This window comes from Lepisma saccharinum, chromosome 1 (assembly GCF_977018435.1).
Source record: "Lepisma saccharinum chromosome 1, izLepSacc3.1, whole genome shotgun sequence".
Lineage (NCBI taxonomy): Eukaryota > Metazoa > Arthropoda > Insecta > Zygentoma > Lepismatidae > Lepisma > Lepisma saccharinum.
This window is the reverse complement of record NC_139229.1, coordinates 85,795,325-85,818,259: the sequence shown is the minus strand read 5'-3', so window position 1 is coordinate 85,818,259 and position 22,935 is coordinate 85,795,325. Positions and strand designations below refer to the sequence as shown.

Here is a 22,935-nt window from a genome sequence, read left to right as displayed (position 1 = left end):
CTGGGCTGTCCCCTGATATCGCTTTGTCCAGGCTAGTTACTTTCTATTACTATACTTTTGTGGAAACAAGTTAAGAATGCACTCTCACAGAGATGCGTACTGACGCCGGGAAGAAATATTGAAACATATTTCTGTGATTAATAAGTTGGTAATGTTTCTTGGGGCTGCACCAAAAGGCGCCTAATCGCAGATTATCAAATACCTTTCACGGAAAGACGCACGAATCCCCTGAGTCTTCGCAGAATCTCAGGGCTCCGCGGAGTACACTTTGAGAACCATTGCTGTTGACCGACACATATCTATTTGAATTTTAAGCACTTTTTCTTTTCCATACTAGTACTTCTGCGGCCACGGGCACAAAAGGAAAGCCCACTTCGTTCGACCGTTCAATGCCCTTAGAGTGGCGCAACGTTCCAAGGAGATGAACGAAAATGGTGGGGTGTGACTGTATTTTCACCATATGTTCTTCAAAACGCCGTGAACGTCAGGAGGGGGATCTTTATTGACTATTTGCGTCACCTGCAACAGATTTTCGCCGGTAAAGACAAGGATCTGCATCTTAATTTACTCTTTTTTACTTGCGGGGGCGGAAACAAGATTGCATTGTTGATTTGTTAGCCGGTTTGCAGCGCAACAAGACAAAGTAAGTTATTTGGTTTGTTGCCTCCTGTTCTTCTTTCGTTTGACCTTTAACAACACCTTAACTCCTACAGAATCGGAAATATTTACGGCGGAAGGAATATAAAGCTAGTCACCGATGCGGTCTCGTGGCGCATGCGCCGTAACTGACATCCAAGAACGACCGGAGACCTTGTCGTCAGTTTCATATCAACTCCTCTCCACTTATCGTGCGTTCTGTCAACCGCAGTCTTTTGTTTTCCGTGCATGGCGCGGTCTCTCCCCTTGCGCGTTTGACGTTTATCCCTTCGGCCATGCGCTCGGGTTCGGTAACCGTCGCCCTTCTCCTCGTCCAGGCGCTGGCCTCCGCCGCCGAGGTTCGAACCAAGATCCACCGCATGGGAGGCGAGAGGTGCGAACACGACAGGCTGACTATTTACAAAGTGATTCTAGCGACGCACTGGAACAGAGAGAAGTTTCCGAAACAATACCCGGAAATGAGACCCGCGGCGCAATGGACCAAGATGGTTGGTGAGTAGAAATTCATTCCTTCAGATATTTATATTTGTATGAATTTTTCAGGGGCAATACGGTGCCCCAGATTTCATTGGTGAAAAAAGAAAAAAAAATATATTCATAATTTTATTAGTGATCCAGACAGGGAATTATTATCCAATAATACAAGGTTTAAATTTTGAGTAAAGTTTTTAAGTCTACTTTAACCAAAATGCACGGCGAAGTGGTTAGCACAGCACGCTATTACGCCAGGGACCCCGGGTACGGCCTAGCAATGGGTGTTCTTCGTGAATGTCCCTTCATCAATTTCATCATATCATCACTCATACTGATCTTCGCGATTAGCCAAAAGTGGCAGGAATGCGAAGTAAAAATAACGAAATTAATCGATAATTAATTAATTAAGTTCACTTTACAAATCGGGACTCGATCTACAGTTTAAAGTGGGGTTCGAACCATCACCGGGTATCGAAGAGAGGATCCATTGATTATAAGGTGATGACACAATGTTGCATTGAAAATGTGTTCAATTTTATGATCAGACCTCCATGATAAACTAGATGCCTCGGGATCCGAATCCTATAAAGTTTCCCATGCCCATCATTGCCTTTACACTTGTATTTTATTTTTATCACAACATTTGTCAATTACATTTTGACAGGATGGACCATAGCCCACTGTGGCCCATCCTTGGCGCCGCTTTAGCGGTAAAATCATTACAATTTATTCGTTGAAAAGTGTCGTTTCGAGAAAAGTTTAACTTTCGGTTGGGCCAGTGCAAGAAACGATATTATCAACAAGCAGGGAGAAAGAGAGAGTGAGAGTAAAAGGGAAGGAAGGACAAGATTGCGAGAACGCACGGAAGAGGCTCTCTCTCATTCAACGAGACACGATTTCTGTGGCGCAGTGGTTAACAGCGCGCTCTTATGACAGGGACCCCGTGTTCGAATCCCGGCCAGGGCATGGATGTTCTTTGTGAATGTCTCTTCATTAATTTCATGAAATCATCACTAATCCTCATTGTCACGATTAGCTAAAAGTGGTAGAAAAGTGACGATAAAAAACACAAATGAAAATAAAAGCAGTCAAGAGTTGGTAGAGGGAGGTAGAGAAAGAATGTGGTGTGTAGGAGAAAGAGAGAGATAGAGAAATGGGGGAATGAAATTGAGAGAGACAGGCAGTGGCGTACCGCAGTTCTCTGCCCCCCCCCCGCAAGTAAAATATTGGGGCCCCCCTCAGTGGAAAAAAATAAACATCGATATGATGCCAGAGTGGGACAGACGCACAATAGTTAGCAACCCCCCATGTTGTAAAATGAATTAACCCTTCCTTCCCATTTTTCGACATCGACTTAGGCTATATATCAGTTTAGTAGTTTGTCGAAACTAAATCAGGGTGGTCTGAATCTCCGATAAATAACTGGATGAAGAGATGAGAAATATTTTCTCTTACTTCAACGCGGTGACACAGCCAGGATTCTTTTTAAAGGAGGGTGGAGGCTTCACACAGCCAACTATTTTGTTGGTGATCCTTCCTATTTTTTGTTCGAAGCGTTGTTTCTTTAATGTAGGTTACATGTAATACACACATATTTAAAAAAAATACTGTTTGGGTAAATTGTTTAAAGGCTAGTAAACACTCCTTTTTTGGACTTAGAGGTGAATGCACCTTCAGCCCAAAAAGCCATCCTCTGGCTATGCCAGGCCAAGATTCAACGTAAGAGCCGCTCATATTACCCTTCTAATACGAATAATGAGTTATATACTGAAACAAACGTATCATTTCAGTTACGGGGGTTGAACTGGACCTCTACATTGTCAATGGTGACCTAATATCTTCGGGTTAATTGCAATCTGCTGCTAAGAAATAGAGGTGGACTCAAGTCTTGAGAGATAGAAAATTAAGCAGCGACTGGACTTTATTCACTGAAAATTTGTCACTCGATGAAATGCATGTTGGAGGGATTGGAGCACTTCGAGCACTGTATACTTTGTATACCCTGCGTGGCGGAATTGGGGCTACTGGACCTAAGGACAATGGGAAAAATTGCCCTGGGCTTACATTTTAAATATCACGTAATATTACTGGTAATAAAAAAATGTCATAAATTATCAAGTTTACTTGTTTAGGTATTGTGTAACTATAAGCCATCGACCGGTTGAGCAACTGAATCTTTCTAGTCTTTTCACAACTGTACTACACTACACTACTATTACGAAAACCACGTAGGTATAAAGGTATGAGATGAGAGAAGCTTCCTATCGATTGCCATCTTTGAGCAAGTAACTTAATTCTGAATTTCGGAGGAGACCTATAATGTCAAGTTGCCCGGGCCCCTCTGCTTTTTATCGCAGACGTCGTCATATGATATGTTGCTGGGAACCAACTTTCTGTTTCGTAAATCCATTTTTTAAATAAGCGACAGTAACTGCTGAATTTCTGGGATTATATAAAATTTCAGGATGACAGAGAGAGAACATAGCGGGGGCCCTACAGCTCGGGGCCGATACCACTTTGAACCACTTCTGAATCAAAATAATGACCAATACTGGTGTGTAAATATTATTCTCCAATCATGCGCATGAGTTTACAAATAATATTCACGAATTACATCAGAATATTAAAATAGATGTTATGCAATAAAAAATACAGTTATTTGTGCAAAATTTGAAGGAATGTCTTATTTAATTTTTAATTACACTAGGCGAAAATGTTGCGGACCCTGTGAAAGACCAACATGCCGGAAAAGTATCGACTGCTATCGGTAGATGAATTCTAACAGATACTTTCCGGTATCGGTATCGGCTCAGCCCTAGTTATATTTATTCATTACCCACACAGGCTTATGCAAACTTCATTTAACGTTTTCTTAGGGATTGATTTAGGAATCTTCGAGTCAAGAGCTGTAATCTTATCAAGAACGATCGGAGGCCATGATGCATATGAGAAAAATAAACAATTGTGCTCGAAAGCTTCACACTTCTGATTTTTTCTTTCGTCATTCGAGCTACATTCTTATAACTTGGGAAGGTGTAAGCTTGTTTCAACTATAACTTCCCGGGGGGTGCCATAACCTCACTCTCTGGCCCAGCATTTCTGAAAAGAATATAAAATGCAGGAAAAGGCAAATTATAGCTCCATTTACGGCCATATCACCCTCATGAATATTCTAGCACGCCACTGAACACAGTTGCAATTAGCTGTTTATATACCAATTCTACCCCCTTGCAGGCAAGAGCACAGCAATTTAAATATTGCGATCTAAGACAAGTTGATATGGACAGTTAATTTGGCTATACTCGACACGCTCTTGGAATATAAGGAATACGTATGTACATTTCGCTTAAATCAGAATTGAGCTACTATTCGACATTTCAGACATATGGGTTAGCTCTTTGGTTATAATTACAGTATATACAAGTTACAAGCTACCCCTTGCACATGGAAATATGCATCGAAGCATATGGGAGGGTTCACAGTAACGGCCATTCGTTGAGATGATTAGATCAGCATCGCGCTCTAGCTACCTTTAGAGACTGGTTGGACCCCCAGTGTCGCTCAATGCAGGGGCAAAAGAATGCAAACAGGTGCAGAAACACTAAATTTCTCATTTGCATTTATGAGTTCTTTGCAACCCGAGACCACACTGAAAATGAGATATTTTTCATTCGCAGCGTGACAATATGCTTGATTGATTGATTAAATTGAATTGGTTTATTTTACTTTGCTTTTCTGCCACATTTACCTAATCGCGAAGAAAAATCTGTTTGAAGTTTTGTTTTAAAGTCAAATTTATGCACAGATAGTCTAATCGGGACTGGGCCTAGAGTTTAAAGTGAGATCCGAACCATTGTGTAATGTGGCTGCGAATTACGAAGATGAGGATGAGTGATGATATGATGAAACTGATGAATGGAAACTCACACACACCCATGCCCAGGCAACGATTTGAACCGGGGCCCCTGGTGTCGTAGCGCGCTGTGGTATCCACTCCGGAGAACATGCTGAAGTGCAGTGTCCAGATTTGGATCTTGCAGCATTCTTATTAAAGGGCGTGCATTTAGAACTCTGACGTGAATCTAAAAGTAAATAACGCGATGACAGTTTCCGTGTTCAACCCTTTGAGGCCCTGACACGTTCCCTAGGTTCAATGCAACTGCCCATGTCCGACCGTGAACCCACGATCTTCCATGAAACCTACGCAAAGGAGCTTGAGGCTGGGATGAATGCATTTCAACAAGGTCACAAGCTTCTAGCGTTCAAGTGTAAAAACGTGCCTTTAGAAGACAATTCTTAACATGGAGATAAGATTCCTCGGTAAACAAGAGAACAAAAGTTAAATTGTGCTGGCTTTAAGTGGGATTATAATGAGCAAGCTTAATTGGCCAGTACTCTCCGGGTGCGTCGTAACCAGGTGGGAAAAGATGGGTCCAACCCCCACCGTGAGATAGTGTTAGTCGCTCTCCTGTCAGCCCAAATAGACTACTCTCTGTACCGGGAAACTCTGGAGCAAGCGAACGAAAGCAACCCCATGCGCAAGTAGTGACTCGGGATGGCTCGACCAATGAACGCGTGAGAGGGAAGGAGATTGCGTGGACGAGGAAGATACTGCAACCACCAGCCGTTTGCAGGAGCGTGCACTGCTTCACTCTGATCACTCGCTTTCTCCTCTTCTCTGCCGTTATGCGCGACCTTGTTTTCTGAATCATAGTGGAGCGAGAATCACAAGATCGTACACACACACACACACACACACAAACACACGTACTCACGCGCGAAATAAATAAAGAGAATGGATTTTAAATCCACTTTATACACAGAAAGGCTAATTGAGACTGGACCTACAGTTTAAAGTGAAATCCGAACCACTATGTGTCTCCACCGGGTATCGAATCTGAGAACCCTTGAATACAAAGCGAAGACGTTACTACTTCGCCATCGGGGAGGCACAGAGAGGCAGGGAGAAGGAGACAGAAAAATAAACGAAGAAGGGAGGAGACAATAAAGGAAGGAAGAAAGAGATGAGAACAAAGAAAACTAAAAGAAGAAGAAAAGGGAGAACGGAGCATGAAAGACAGAGATACAGAAGTAGAGAGAAAAAAATATACATAAACAGAGGAAGAAAGAGATAGAGAATGGAGGAAAAAGAAGAAAGTAAGAAAGAAGGAGATATAGAGAGAATGAAAGAGAGAATGGACGAAGAAGGCCGTAGGAACATAGAAGAGAAAATAAGGAGAGAAAGATAGCATGGATAAGATACAAAGATATATAGAAGTAGAATGAACACAAATAAACAGCTAAAGAAAGAGAGAATGGAGGAAGAAGGAAATAGAAAAGAAAGGGATAGAGAGGTAGGAGAAGAGAAAGATAGAAATAAAGATAGAATGGATGAAAAGGAAAGTAAGAAAGGTGGAATGAAAGACAGGTAGGGAGAAAGATGGAGAAAGGTAGTTCGAGAAAGAAGAAAACTAGACAGAGAAAGAAAGATTGAAGGGATAGGCAATGAGGTTAACAGAGAGAGAGAGAGACTAGATAAACAAATGAAGAAGAAGAGAAAGCAAGGTAAAAATAGATTTAGTTGCCATGACCACAGAAGCATAGTTGACTCCGAACCATGGGCGCCTGTTCGCAGGAAGGGGTGGGGGTAGGGGCTGGGGCCACTTCCCCTCCTGAGATTTCTGGAAAGAGTTAATGTGATTCGAATGGTGAAATTGTAGAGATATTTTATAACAAAAAAGTATTGTTTTCTGTGACTTACAGGCCGTAAGTTACAGCAAATAATATTATTATTATTTGAAATAGAGTTACATTTAAGCTTACAGTCTATTTTACACTGATTATCTAACTATGAAAAACAGGTTTTTGTCCTACATGAATTAATGTTAATTATATAGTTATGCAAATTGTATATAGATATACAGAATATGGAAATTACACATGCATGTAATTTAATAAACATAAGTAGTAGTAGTAAAAGTAATGTAATAATAATAACAACAAAAATAAAGACAATAAAGCAGTAATAATAGCAATAATAATAATAATAAAAGAGTTTCGTGACTGCCCTCCTCAGAAAAATCCTGCGGTGCCCTTGCCCCAACCCCCACGAAATTCTCTGGTTACGCCACTATTACACTCTACTTTGAAAAAGTTACAAATGCCTGGCGTATGTGAAGTACCTCCACCACCACCATCATCTGCACATGACTGCATAAAATCTTCATTGTCATACGAACCACAATCCCTGGAATCTACTGAATGTTCCGATAGAATGCGACCATGAATTTTATGATCATTTATGACGCACATTCGGTTAGCTTATATAGTTGATGCTCATTGTATTGTTTCTTGTCCGTGTAACTTTACACTCTCTGACGCAGAACCACAGCCGTATCGTTCTCTCGTTTTCTTAGTTACGATCGTCAATGGGGGAAAAATGGCGATATTTACGCATTACGTATAGGTTGAATTGCTCGCGTAACCGGAAGTGGAAAACAGTTTTATAGAACAACACTATGGGCCTGTTCTTTCAGATTATTCATATCTCAGGAACCTCTGTAATACTTAGAAACGTAGCGGAAGTTCTACCTTAAAACCATATAGAATATTACATCAGCCATAATTTTTATCTTCTCAGAGGCAAAGTAATGTACTAACTAACTCTCTAGCCTTCTTAAACCCGAAGGTTTATGGCTGCAGCAACACAAGCCTTCCATCCGTCCCTATCCTGGGCAACATCAATCCAGTCTTTTCCATCCTTACCGATTTCCTTTAGGTCCATCTCAACGTTATCCCTCCATCTTCGTCTTGTCTTTCCTACAGGTCTCTTACCATCAGGTTTCCCAACAAGAATCCTGTAAACTCTTCTTTCCTCTCCCATTCGTGCCACATAGCCTGCCCACCTAAGTATTCTTGATTTAATTATTCTTATAATATCTGGAGATGAATACAGATTATGCAGGTCTAAATTATGAAACCGTCTCCACTCACCTGTCTCATCACCCTTTTTAACAGTGGCACAGGAACGCGTTTTTCATTTGTGGGGGTACGAAATTCAAATTCCACACACATAAAAACACTATATATATATATAGTGTTCTAAAATGGAATTTCCCTTACTACATACTTATATATATAGGGATAATGGAAAATTCAATTTTAGAACACCACACATGAATTTCTGTTTTTTAATCGAAGGTTTTGATAAATATTTTTTTATTTCTTTATAGTTTAGAATCTATCGTTACCTAAAAACAAGTTTGAAAAACATATAGCAATTCTAAAACATATGCAGCTATAGACCTCGCTCTTGGTTCATTTGTAATTTAAGGGAACGGAAAATCAGAGATTTCTAATACAAAAGTCGCCAACAAACACACATCTATTAATATTAATGCAGAGTGCGATTTGAAAGGGGACGGGGGAAATTTTCCCAACCTCTGTCTTGAACCATCCAAACCTCTGCTTACGAATGGCACATCCCAACCAGGGACTCACTGGTTATTGCAGACTGTATTATTAAATATACTTATATAGTTCCAGTTGATTTCAGTTAATTTTATAGTCCCATAAGTATATATAAAAATAACATCAAACAATTTATGGCAGATGTGTACCATAACATATGTAGCCTCTTTTAGATGCCATGTATTCGTTATTTTCACAGACTTCTGGAGCGTGTTCCACAAGTATTTATCTATCGAAAACATGGTGCCCTGTTGGATCGCTTTCCTTGATGTTCTTGCTTAGAGCTGTAGTATCTTGTTGCATCTTTTTAAAATCTGAGTCATGAGGTTCCCAATCGACTCGCGAGAGGTTCAAGTTTGAAATAGTGACATATTTGACATAGTACGTGATCATTTATAATGTAATGGCCTATACTTTACGACGCTCCACAAGCCCACTTTATTGAATTATTATTTTTCGCTTTAATACCAACTTTGGCTAATGGCGAAGATGAATGGGAATAAAAGAAAATTCAAAACGCATTGCCACCTCACTTGTTTATCAAATCGAAAATGGACTGAATGTCCAATGAAAATTCAGTGCTATGAATCTAACCTTAACTGATCGGAGAAATTATTTTAAAATTGCCATACCTTAAAGTTGCTTTCCTTTCAATAAATTGACTTCTAGTGCATTGCTTTGATTTTGAAAAAATGCAACAAAATGGATCAAATCTAAGCACCACAGTGATCTTGACAAAGTAACTTGAAGAGCATCGAATAGTGTTCCCCACGAGACGAGACTTTGGACTGTCTCGTCTCGTGGAAATGCTGTGAAATGCTGTCTCGTCTCGAAAATATTCGTTTGTCTCGGGACACATGATCAATCTCGTCTCGTCTCGAATTTTTAAAAGCCTGTCCCGTCTCGTCCCGTGGGCAACACTAGCATCGAACATCTTGTCTATTCACCTGATTTGTAAAATTTTCTTTAGTTTGAATTTAGAATTGAACTTCGAATGTGTTGATTTGTGTTCCATTCTATACGAAAATTAGATTTTATTTTAAACAATGTCCAATTATAAGCATACTTATAAATAGATATAAAAGGTGGTGCATGCAAAGTTTACATTAATGGAAGCCTGTGTTTCTGGTGGACTATTGTCAAACATCTATAAACTTATTTAGATAGTAAACCCACAAAGCGTATCCCTCCCTCTGATAAAATTACAAGTCTCGTCTTGTTTCAATGCCTAGGAAATATCACTGTTCCATTTCAACTAGGAACGGTATGTGTCTTCTGTATAAAGGTCCTTCTCATTCTTGTTTATACTTGCTCTCGTTTTTGTCTCGATTCAGAAGTTTGTCAAACTTGTTTTAGATTCACTTTATGCTCAGGTAGGGTAATCGGGACTAAATCTACAGTTTAAATAGAAATAGAATTATCTTACAAATAATTTATATGGTATTTTCAATGGATTTATGTATGCATAAAATGGGAAAAATATAAATTCTGTTCATAGTGATGGAATATGAAAAGTTTATATAATTTCATATGTCGTAAAAGTTCCCACAATATTTTGTATGGCAATTGTGGAAGTATTTAGTTTAGGAAAAAACTATATGAAAAATCGAAGGGGAAGAAGGTAATCGTATATTTTTCTAAAACAGTTTTTTATTTTATCACTCAATCGACTACCTCTTTAGAAAAGTGTACCCCCCGTCATTTACACAAACAGGAAGTTAACCTGCAGCGTGATTTCCTGAAAGTAAACTTTATCTTATTTCACCGCTTCACACTCTTTTTAAACAAGTTCCATCTCCTTAAAAAAAAATCCAAGAGCACAAATAAAGCAAACTAGTACGCCAATGTAGTAGAATACGTTTACAATGGTTTGAGTTATATTGCAAAGAAAGATATGTAAACAATATAATATTTTTGTGTTGAGCTATTAGAAAATAGGTTATTGTGACACCAGCATCTTGTGCCTGTCAAATTATGTTAGGGGGTACAGGGGTACTTGATCTACGGATTTAGGAGGGTACTGTTCCCCCTCAAAAATTTAGGAGGGTATAATGTACCCCTGTACCCCCTGTTCCTGCGCAACTGCATTTTAGGTCCAAATATTTTTCTAAGGATCTTATTTTCAAATTAATCAATTATTATATATAATAATATACCATAACTCACTAGCGGGCTATGAATATACTAAAACAATACAATTTGTTGTTCATAGATGGCAGTCTCACTCAACAGTAATTATAAACCTAGTGTGTGAATATACAAGAGAATGAATTAATTTATTATCAAACAGATATAGGAAAATTAGTTACTTATAAAATATTTATACTATAATTAAGTTTGTGGTTTGCGATTTTGTTCAACAAAAACGAATTTTCAATACAGCACGGCAATAATATTAGATTGTGTATCATAACTTGGAAGTTAAACCAGTAAAACTAGAGTTGTACTACTTTCATAACCTTTTGGATAATAATGTTCACCATACGATTCGCTCGTATTAATCGAACACTACACCTCCAACTATCACGTGCATATGACGAGAAAAAATACATGGGGAACATCTTTTAAAGGAAGTTATTACAATATTGGTTGCAATTACAAATAAATTATTAAAATAATGAACATTATTAGTAGATTTCTACTAATTTTGCAGAGAAACATGGCCCATTTTAAAATGATATCTACCCCCAGCATGTTTTCAATGTTACCCTTCAAATGTACTGATATCTGCGTTCAGGATATTTGTCTTAGTATATTGGCGGTCTTGATGGTGTAGTCGTTTAGTGGTTAACATAACACGCATCTAGGCCAGCAATTCTGGATTCAGGTACGAATGATGATTCTTTGTGGATGTGCCCTGACACATTATCTTCATGGTTGCGATGACTGAAAAAAAAGCAATTCGACGTTTCATTATCTGCGGCTGAACAGGCTTTTGAGAGGCACGATCTTCCAAATTGATTTTTCGTTAGATGGCACGTGATCGTCGGGTCGAATCGCGTACCCGCAGCGCTGTGATCTGGTTTTGCTCGTGATGTTGTTTAGGCACGGAAATTTTGGTGTTCATACCGGGAAGTTAACCCCTGAAACCCCTCGCGCCAAAGGTGTGGCATACAACTTCTATGATACCACCACTAATTTTGTATCCTGAAGGTTAGACCACCCTTTCATCTGGCTCAGGGCGGCGACTGCCTTTTTAGTGCGAGTTGACAACATTGTTATTACGTCACCCAAACAGTAATTGAAAATTTGAATAGTTTGCTTTACCGCCAATATTTAAATTTCCACTTATTGTTCGGGTGACGTAATAACATTGAAATTTGTATAATTTGCTTTTCCTTCGTAAATTCCGATGTTGAATCACAAAAGTGTTAAATGTTAGGTTCAGAACTCCATGTACTGAAACCTGTGATCCTGGGTTTTAATCTTCTAATGTTTCTCATCACATTCACAACGATCTACACTTTGTTTCGGTAATCTGTGGAGCAAAGCCTGGCATAACGGTAGAGAAGGGGAGAAAGCGAGTGGACGGAGCAAAGCAGTGTAAACGGCAGGTAGCTGCAGCCGCGTTTTCCCCTCCATGCAATCACTTCCCCCTCCCGCGTTCATTGGTCGAGCCCTCTCGAGTCGAATTAATCGTACTCTTATTATTAATAGTAACATGCCTCCCCTTCGGCTTCAGTTAAAGGGTATTCTACAATACCAATTATTCAGGTCGAAACTGATTGCATTATTGCTTCTTATTTTGATGAAGTAAATTGAAGTATTCAATACTTTTGCGAAGACGACTTGATTTCGTTCGCTTGCTCCAGAGATTCCCGGGACAGAATGTGCATACCTTCATTGTAATTTTATTAGATTTTTTTGACAGGGTGGGCCATGGCCCACTCTGTCCCACTTTTGTGCCGCCTCTAATCTGGCTAGCATGCAACTAAGGGTGGCGAGATTCGTTTACTATTTATAAAACCACACGAAAGTCTGCAACAATATTTTCTCCTTCGCTTACGGCTTGTATATTTAGATCAGTCACCGCGGTAATGTATTATCCTCAAGGATTGATGTCCTGAAGCAAGAAAATGGGTTCCTTCCTTCGTCGCTTTCTTCGTCTTCTTATTTGTAAACAAGCGAATGTCGAAGAAGGAGCTTTCGACACCCTGGTAAACACTGCCAGGCTCGTTAACAGGCGCGTGGTAGATGGCGACGGAGAAAAGGACAAAGAGAGAACTCCACAGGCTACTGACCTTCTCCAAGAAGTACCTTGACAATGGAATCTGTCAACTGATTTGGGTTTTTCCTGTTCTCAGATGATTGCGATGCGACGAGTAGCAGAGGGACGGTCATGCTTAGTATACACGTAGATACCACCGACCTCCATGGCGGAGTGGTTATCACTAAGCACTAGGACCCCAGGAGGACCCGGGTTCGAATCCTGGCCTGGGCATGCGTATTCTTTGTAAGTGTCCATCAATTTCATCTTATCATCACTCATTTTCATCGTCGCGATTAGCCAAAAATGTAGGAAAAGTCACGCTTAATAACAAAAAAATAAACCATACGAGAACTGCATACAAGGGGGGTATCACGAGCGTGTGGTGCGGGGCGCATCCATCTTCCACCAAACGCGCCAAAACTAATTGCTACGAGCTCTTCACCTGGCCCTCATAACCTAACCACAAATACATTATTGGAACTAAGCTTATAAGGAGTTCCAAACTTTTTGAGTGCGAATCGTCGTCACGTGTCACACTTTCCTTTCGACGCCCCTGTGCTCAACACTTGAAAAAAATAACCAAAGCCAATTTGGTGTTATTTTTAAAAAATAATCAGTAATATTATCACTTTGTATTTTCTTAAGTTTAAAAATACAAAATAGGAATAAAATTATGGAGTTGTATGCGGTGCTCGAAGTGGAAAATCCTAGCTATGGAGCTTGGTCAAATTTGTGGATAGCTGGGGGGGGGGGGTTCAACATGGAGAATTGCAGTGCGGGGGAATGCCTACGGGGGTGATGCTTTCTGAAAATTTTCTTAACTCGGGGAATTTAATCACCTCGCGTCCCCCACTTGTAGCAATGGCTGTATAAGAAAAAAATATACAGAGATTGCTATCACGTAGGTATTGGACTTTGTTTGATTTTGATTGATTGATTTGGTGTTTTAAGTCCACTTTATGCACAGTAAGGCTAATCGGGACTGGACCTACAATTTAAGGTGGGATCCGAACCACTTGTGCCTCCACCGGGTATCGAACCCGGGACCCCTTGATTACAAAGCGACGACGCTACCACTGCGCCATCGGGGAGGCCCTGACTTCGTTTGACATAGGCAACAACTACATTAAAGTACTGCATGAGACCACTCTCGCTCGATCGAATCTCCCACGATCAAGCGTGATACGCTTGAATATGCAGAATATCATATATAATTTCAATGTGACAATAATCGTACAAATATATATATATATATATATATATATATATATATATATATAAAGCCATCCTGGTAGTTTCAGCCCATAATCATCTATTCATTTTCTGCAATGTACTGGTAAGATAGACAACATTACATTTTAACATGGAGATGATGACTATCTTCACTTTAGTTTCAATTTCACTGCGTCTTTCGCTTCATGCTCCATATTTGAGGGACCACTACCACAGACAAATTACTGTCATTTGGCTTCGAGCGTTATTCGCTCGAGGGAAGAAACTGTCCATTCCGTAAGCCATAGGGGGAACTATTAGACGATCGAGCAAAAAGGCCTCGATTCAGCACTCTAACCTACATACTCTTTCTACATACAACAACAATGACAACAACTTTCCTGTAGATCTTGCATCTTTACAATGTTTCGAATTTTTGTGTTTCATATTTGATTTCTTCTCGACGCGACGCTCAGTTTGAAAAACCCCGGTTCACTGCAAACGGCTCTACCCTAGACAGAGAGATCAAAATGTCCTTCAGAGGTCGTAACGACAGCGGTTGAAAGCTGCCCTATATTCTCGTATTTCCTGGCACCCAGCGCCAGACCTTTTGCGGGGGGGGAACATGTAAGGTTCCATGCGACTGTTTTGTTCTTCTGCCGCTCGTGCGCCACTGATGACTTTTCCACACCGGCGGACTAGTTTGGAGTAGGATTCAGGAAACAAATTCCTAAACTATGTTGCTCTTGAATTTCCTTTCCTTTTTTAGACATTGACTCAGCCGCGCCCGAAAATACACGACGGGATTCAGTAGCGACTTGGTGTGTGGGAGTGTCAAAACGACACAGTTTGTCTTTTGTCTTATGAATATTTCATCATTGTACTGAAATTCAAGACATAAAAACCAGCCGTTGGAGGGCGTTTGTATGTCTTAAAATTAGTTGATTGCTGTGTTAGCTGTTTGATGGTGGACCTTGAGGGAGGATAATAATTGACAGCTATTGGTACCAACTGTTCGCTAGTACATAACATGTAACTGGGAATTAAATCTAATTGACAACTAACACATACTAAAATCAGAGGAAGTGCACCACAGTAGGACCCCTCCCCTACGTAGGATCAGAATTAGTATTTCTTGCTTTTATACCACACAACTTTGAAAAATAAATTTACCATTTTTCATGAGAATCGTGAATATTTTGACAAATTACTCTTAAACTGTGAACGTTATAGAAAAATTTCCAAACAAAAGTTGTAGATCACAGATGAAACAATACAAGGCACTGTTTTAACTATGGAAAACACGATCTTGAGTGTGAATAATAAATATCAGTTTATAGCATCAGTCTCTAACAGCTGTCTTTCTTCATATTTCTTGTGGAACTTTATATTACACTAGGATTACAAGGATAAATCGAAAAAATAGAAGCTAATTTAAAAATAATATTGATATGTTTCAAGAAGAATGACTGGAAATAGTGACGTGCCCATCTTAGAAGTTACAAAACATGTTCAAAATTCTACTGTTAAAATTTAATAGTCTGCCCGTTAATGTATTACAACGGTAAGCAACCATTTTTATTTAAATTTTAATATGTTATCATGCATAAAGTTAGATAATGATTACAAATTACAGTTGCATGCACCGTAAATGTATTTGTAAAAAATACATAATCATTAAAATTACACTAATTGTGGTAATTATGTAATGCATTTAACTATTAAATGAGTTTAAATGTGATGGAAATGAACAGCATTAGATCACCAATTCTTCAATCATTTTTTACAATGTGTAATAATTGTAACTCCTTCACGACCAGCTTTTCTGATAAAACAGTACATTTTTTTAAGTCTACTTTATGCACAGATAGTCTAAACGGGATTGGGCCCACAGTTTCAAAATGGGATCCGATCCACCATATGCCGGCTTCCGTGGCGGAGTGGTTAGCGCAGCGTGCTAGGACGCCAGGTGTCCCCGGTTCGAATCCAATCTCGACGGGGTGTTCTTTCTTACTGTCCCTTTATTAATCTCATCATATTATAATTCATCCTCATTTTCGCGATTAGCCAAGAAGTGACAAAAAGTGCGAAGTAAAATAAACCAAATCAATCAAACCGAACCGCTTTGTTCTCCCGTGGTATCGAACCAATTGATTACAAGCTAGGACGTTACCGCTACGCTACCGGGAAGGCTTTGACCTTTTTATCCCCTATAGGAATATATTAGTCCGCTAGGGAAACTCCCTACCTAGTTGCAGGAATCGAACTAGGGTACCCTACATGCCAGTCAGATGCAAACCGTGTGGAACTCACCGAGCTTTAATGCTGTGTGTGAATTTAGTACAAGCCAGATTTCACTTCATTACCTGATGACGCCTTTCGTCACCTGTGCCTGATGCTAAATGACTTCTCCGTTGCCACCGGAGCCAAATATGGCTAATCGTACATCATCTTCTCTGAGGAGTTCCCACATGTTGCGTCAAACAAACGACTATGTCAGAAGCGGACCTGTTAGAAATTGGGATGACCCAGAGGGGTCAAGCACCTTCTACTAACACCCACATGCGACAGTAGCCGTAAAGGAAACCATGGTGAACAGTTGAGGAACGCCAAGAACCGTGGTTGTAACCTCCTTTCGCATTATTTTCCTCACAGATAGAAAATGTTCCTTTTCTATTGCTACTTTTGCCATTCTAATAGTTTCTTCCTTTTCTTGGAAGGAAATTTTATCCAAAAATTTGCGAAAATTTATCCCAACATTATATATTATATGTAGCCATATAAGCCGACCTCCGTGGTTTAGTGGTTAGCACAGCGCGCTACGACGCCAGGAGTTTCGGATTCAAATCCCAGCCGTAGAATGGGTGTTCTTTGAGAGTGCCGCTTCAGCAGTTAGGGGGAAAGATAAAGCTATATCCTGCGCAGTGCACTGTTCCATGAGGACAGTGTGTATGACAGTTACTGAGGTGACGTGATCAGCACAACGCTCCGTCTATCTTACCGTCCCGAGATTGCCACAGGTACCCATTGTTTAGAGATTAAGTAAGCCCCAGAGACATTTTATGCAGGGATATTGTCGGAGAAGCTCCCAGATGAGATACCGAATCCCAGGTCGTCCGATGTTCTATCGGTTTGACTAAAATTCACTCAATGTGCAGAGTATTTATACAGTAAGAAAGCATTCATAGTATTAATATGCCATGTAACCTCATTTTGACAGAATAATGACACTCAATCACAATTCTATGTACAAAGTCACCGTAACGAATTACATTTTTGCTACACACTTTAAAAAGAGAGAGAAGCTGGCAGGCAAGCGCGCGCACACACACACACACACACACACACACAGAGTGAGAGTGAGAGACAGAGAGAGAGAGAGAGAGAGGATGACTTAGCAAGGGGAGAAAAGTTACAGAGAGGGAAAGAATGGCAAGAACTGTCACACACACACACAGACAGAGAAAGACAAAGGAGAGAAGAGAACAGGCAGAGATATGGAGAGAGAGAGAGAAAGAAAGAAAGAGAGGATGACCTATCAAACAACATATAGAAATACGTAGGTGAGAGAGAGAAAAGGGTAGAGAAAGAAAGAAATTAGAAGAGATAAGAGGATGGTGTGGAGAGAGAGATGCACAAGAACAAAGAAAGACTAACAGAGATACGTAGAAAGAAAGAGAGAGTGCGTGAGAGAGAAGAGAAAGAGATAAATGGAAGGATACCAAGAAAGGGTCAGAGAGAGAGAGAGAGAGAGAGAGAGAGAGAGAGAGAGAGAGAGAGGTATGTGGAATTCAAAGCACCCATTGCCTGTTTGCCAAGTGCATTCCTGCCCGCGGGTAGAATGTGCAAGAGGAAAGGATATGCAACTCGTTCTGCCTGTTGTTGTGCATGCACCAACACAAAAGACAAAACGAGAAAGCTCCTCTGTGGACAACCACGCGGCAGCTGATAAGGCTGAAGCACACGGTAGAGAGTGTTGGAGGGGTCAAAGAGGGCAAGTAGAAAGCGCGCAGCCTGCAAGTGAGACAAATGGGACGGAACTAAACAACGAATAAAACTCGTTGCTGTAACTGTTATATCGAAGTGACAGCCAGTTTGGATCATTATCAGAATCCATGGCGCCACAGTACAACGGTACTTTCTATTCTTCCTCCACCTTGTAGTCACATGTAATAGTGTTGCTCTACCTAGGGATGACACCAGCAGGTGGGTTGGAGGCAAGGACGCCAGCAGGATTTTTTCTCAGGAGGGCAACAGTGCTTAAAGTGAGAAAAGGGGGGGTGAACCTTCCCTCCCAGTGAAAAGAATTCGCATAAAGCATTACCAGTACTTGGATAATTTATTTTCTAGATATCTTGAGGGGGGAGGCTGTCAAGTACCCTCCTGCCCCCCTTTGCGGGCGCCCTTGGCTGGAGGTGCGTATATATTGATAATTTAGAGTGCGTATGCGTATAAACGTGTTGTACAGAAATGTATTCACTGTACTAACGCACTCGCTTTTCTACGTCTCTCTTTTTCGCACATTTTATCATCCTAATTTCTTTCTCTCTCTCCCTCTTACTTCCTTTCTTATTCTGTAATTCGGGGGCCTCCACGATGACGTAGTGGAAACGTCGTCGCTTTGTAACCAAGGGATCCCGGGTTCGATACCCGACGGAGCCTCATAGTGGTTCGGATCCCATTTTAAACTGTTGGTCTAGTCCCTATTAGCCTATCTGTGCATTAACTCGACTTAAAACAAAAACACTCACTCACAAAACTCACTCTTTCCCGGGTTAGAATCCTGGCATGGGTGTTTTTGTGAGTACCCCTTCATCAATTTAATCGTGTATCAACACTCATCGTCATCCTTGCGATTAGCCAAAAGTAGCAGAGAAGGGAAGGGAAATAAGCCAATCAAACATCCACCAAGACACACAGCAACTAGTAGTGATTCCTACCGTAAGAGAAAATGTCAAGGGTGTCTGTTGAACGTACCTTTCACCTTTAGACCTCAGTGGCGCATTTTTCAGGCGGATTATTAATCTTCGAGGGCTATTTCGGTTTTCACCAATCTGCCATTCCTTCTTGGCTCTTATCCTGAACAGGACATGCACATTTTGTGTCCTTCACGCTGTTTGAAGGAAGGAAAGTGGCTTATTTCTGCCAAAGGGGAGTGAAAAATAGCCACCCAACGGAAGTAATGCTGCTAGCAACGTATCAGCATATTTCATGCATCACCACGGTATTAAAACTTCTGCGCTTGCTTTTTACCTCTTCTTCTTTTTAAAGGAAAGGCAACATTGTTAAAATAAAGATGTAGCACAAAGCATTCAGACTGGATTTAAGGGTTGCACGAAGGAGGGAAAACGCCCCTTCAAAGTTACGAGGAAGTAGAAATGATTCTACGAAATACTTTGAATGTCTAGTAACATTACATATTACATGTACGAGGGCGTGCTGAAAAGTAATACCTCCTATTTTTTTGTGACGATAAAGACATTTTGGATTTTGAGCACTCTCAACGTGTGTGACAAAGAACTTCTTGAGAGTTAAGAGTTTCTCGGCAGGGGTTTTCATTGTGAGCATGAACAGCCCAACAACTGACGTTACACATTCATTGCCATAAAAGCCTTCATTCTCTGATGAATGTCAATTGGGGGACATTTTCTGCAGTTAGAAACTCGGTCACCACACGCAGTTTCAGGTGCACCGACATAGTATGGTTACATGCTGCCATTTTCCTCGCTCTAGTTCAGCATCCCCTGGTGATAGAAGTTTGAAACTTGGAATGGAGAAGGGGGAAAGTCTGAAGAGTACAATGCATGGTTGCTCAAAATCCAAAATTTCTGTACACCGTCACAAAAAAGATAGGAGGCATTACTTTTCAGCCCGCCCTCGTACTATATTTCATAGAAGTCTTGCTAATCTGTATTCCTGTAAGTGGGGTATTCCAGCGTTTCGTGTGTGACATTTCACACACAAAATGTAAGGTTCTAGACATGAGATTGGATTAAAATATTCATAATGAACAGATTTTATAGAATTACCAAATACTTTATGGTGTGTTATGAAATGAAAAAAAAAGAACACTTTAGTATGAGTGCATGAAAACATTAACGAAAATCTGTTATATGTGTGACGCTTTAAGAATGTAGCAAAGTTTTACTTCATTTGTCTGTGAAACATATAGGCTACAGATGCTAATAATTTTTTGTTGGTGAAATATGCAAATTATGTGTATTCACAAACATTTATTATTTAATGCAATTAAAAAGAATAATAATTTGGATATTAATTCATTTTCTCATTTACATGGAGTAAGACCACTTTTCGTGGAATGTCTAAATGCTTTCTGTAAAAGTTATTTTTATTCCGTCCGTGTGTGGCTGACCGGTGCGCCCCCTTTGAAGACTTGCTTAAAAAACATGTTTTCATGTAATGATATTTTGTTCTCGTTTGTTATGTAGGGGTGTAAGGGGTGACCGTTTCTGATGACACCCAAATGTCGACCGCAGTTCCACGTAATACGTACATGCCGGTAACCTAACAACAGTCATGCAGGCGAACGAGACCCTGGCGTTTGGACCTGCGCTCAGTATAATCCTCTGTGCGGTTGTGTGTTGTCTTGTGTTTTGTTCTTATGAGCGCTGAGCACCCCATTTACAGCCTCAGTATTTAATCTGAGTAAGGAGATTTTCAACTCCAGAGGCATGTTGATTTTAATTATGGTAAGGGACATAGACAACTATAGCGGAACGCTGGCAAATAGCCTTGGTGCTGACGCACCCAAAATTTTTGGTTTAATCAATCAATCTTCACATACATTTTTCCTGTGAATATTTTTCACACTAGATATGTTCGCAAAAACTTTTGTATTCCAGTGCTTCACTATTCCTACGTGCTACTAAAAAAAGGGAGGCATTTACGGTAAGAGGCAAGACAATCGTAGAAAGTTAGAAAATGAAATAGAATATTTAAGTGGGCGTGATTGACTTCGTTTATTTTATTTCGCTTTTCTGCCACGTTTTGTTGGTTGGTTGATTTGGTGTTTTAAGTCCACTTTATGCCAAGTAATCCTACAGTTTAAAGTGGGATCTGAACCACTATGTGCCTCCACCGGGTATCGAACCCGGGACCACTTGATTACAAGGCGACGACGCTACCACTGCGCCATCGGGGAGGCCCTCTGTTACTTTTGGCTAATTGCGACGATGAGGATGGGCGATGATATGATGAAATTGATAAGGGATACTCACAAAGAACATCCATGCCCAGGACGGGATTTGAACCCGGGGCCCCTGGCGTCGTAGCGCTCTGTGGTAACCACTCCGCAACGGAGATTGGCAATTTGTTTTTGCCTCTTGTATCTTAAAGGCAGTACATTGAGTACAGAATTCCTTGGGGGAAGGGGTTCGGGTGAGGCAGAGTAGTGGTTAGAGTTCTAAAGCCTGCTCGGCGAGAGAACAAGCATCAAAATTCTATTTTTGTCTCTTCCGCCGAAAGCCAGGAGAGCCACATGAACCGCTGAACCAATCGGCTTGTTCCATTTGCTGTGGTGAGGAGAAATTCTGCCTTGCCACATTTTTCGTTTCGAGTCGTTTTCGAAACAGGCGGCACCCTCAACAAGGCCAGGGAAGGCGAAGCCTATTGGTTGCCGCCACGTAGCAAGCGAATGGGTCTCCGATTCCCCGCCTCTCCCTGAAATGCGAGCGAAGGGTGCGTGTAGCAACACCGCTTTCCTCCCTTTGAAACTCCCACAACTGGAGGCAAAGGTCCGAGTTTCCTCAAGTTTATTCTTTGTCCGGTCGGGCTTTAGATTCAATTGGACGGCAAACTTAAAATTATAGTTCCTTTTTGCGACTTTCAAACATTACCCCAATCAAGATTGCATGCTAGGATAGGTATGATGGTAGGTTTCGAAATGTTTGTACTCTTGTTATGAAGTACCATGTGCTTATCTTCTTTCCAAATACCAAAGTTGCTTCGAGATGTACTCCTCCTCTATAGTTAACACATAATTTTCCTTCGAGGCACCTTCCTGGTTGAAGGCTACAATAGCTTCTTGACTGACGATGAAATCATTTAATAACCTTCATAACATGTACTGGTCGCTGAGATTAACTGTTAAGGCCAGATGGGACGTCCGGATACGCCGCTGCGGTTCCGCAAGGGGTGGAGTCGAACCTTGGTCACTTGTGATGCACGGAGGATGCTTGTCAATCTTGTTTTTCTTGCGGTGTCCAAGGTCACTGGGCTCCTCGCACCTGGTGCCTTTGACAGCATTGAACTCTTTGGAACCATTCCAATCAGCTCCCACGGAGAGATAGGCTGCAAGCACCGGATCGGCAGTGTCTTAGTTAAGCCGCGTTGCACTAGGATTAATGAGATAACGAGCAGCGAGCTTCACAGGGTTGGGATTTTTTTAGTGAGAGAAACTCAGGAAAAAATGTCAACGTAGGTTCAGTTGGATCTTTGGTTGTTGTCATATTTATCTTGACTTAAATTTCATTCTTGTCTTCTTTGTTTAGCTGAACTGTACTCGTGGTCTAAACAGATTTCATTTTCCTGAGATGAGTAATTCCCTCATCATTTGCGTTTTATTCTGACAAATTCCAGTCACTTTGCTGTTCTGGAATCAGCCCTTGTTCATCTATACTCTGTCCCGGGTATCTCTAGAGCAAGCGAAAGAAAACTAGTCTCTGCGCAACGGGATTGGCGTGGAGGGGAAGAAAGCGACTGCAGTTATCAGCCTTCGAGCAGCGTGTACTGCTTCGCTCTGTGCACTCGATTTTCTCCCCTTCCCTGTCGCTATGTTCGGCCTTGCTTCACAGATTCCGGAGATAGAGTATAGTGATGGTACTAGATCCACAGAACTGCCACCAAAGAGATATACATATACAATATACATATACAGTAAAACCTCGTTAATC

The 22,935-nt window shown here is 40.7% G+C and overlaps 1 protein-coding gene across 1 annotated transcript in view; it reads left to right on the top strand.

Annotated features, from left to right (window-relative positions):
- The first annotated feature begins 798 nt into the window (after positions 1–798).
- The window catches only part of LOC145997309 (spondin-2-like), a 68,351-nt gene continuing 46,214 nt past the window's right edge, over positions 799–22,935 (top strand). The window contains exon 1 of the mRNA XM_083134213.1: positions 799–1,149. Coding sequence (XP_082990339.1) covers positions 933–1,149 — 217 coding nt within the window. The 5' untranslated portion in view covers positions 799–932. The remainder of the gene's footprint in view (positions 1,150–22,935) is intronic.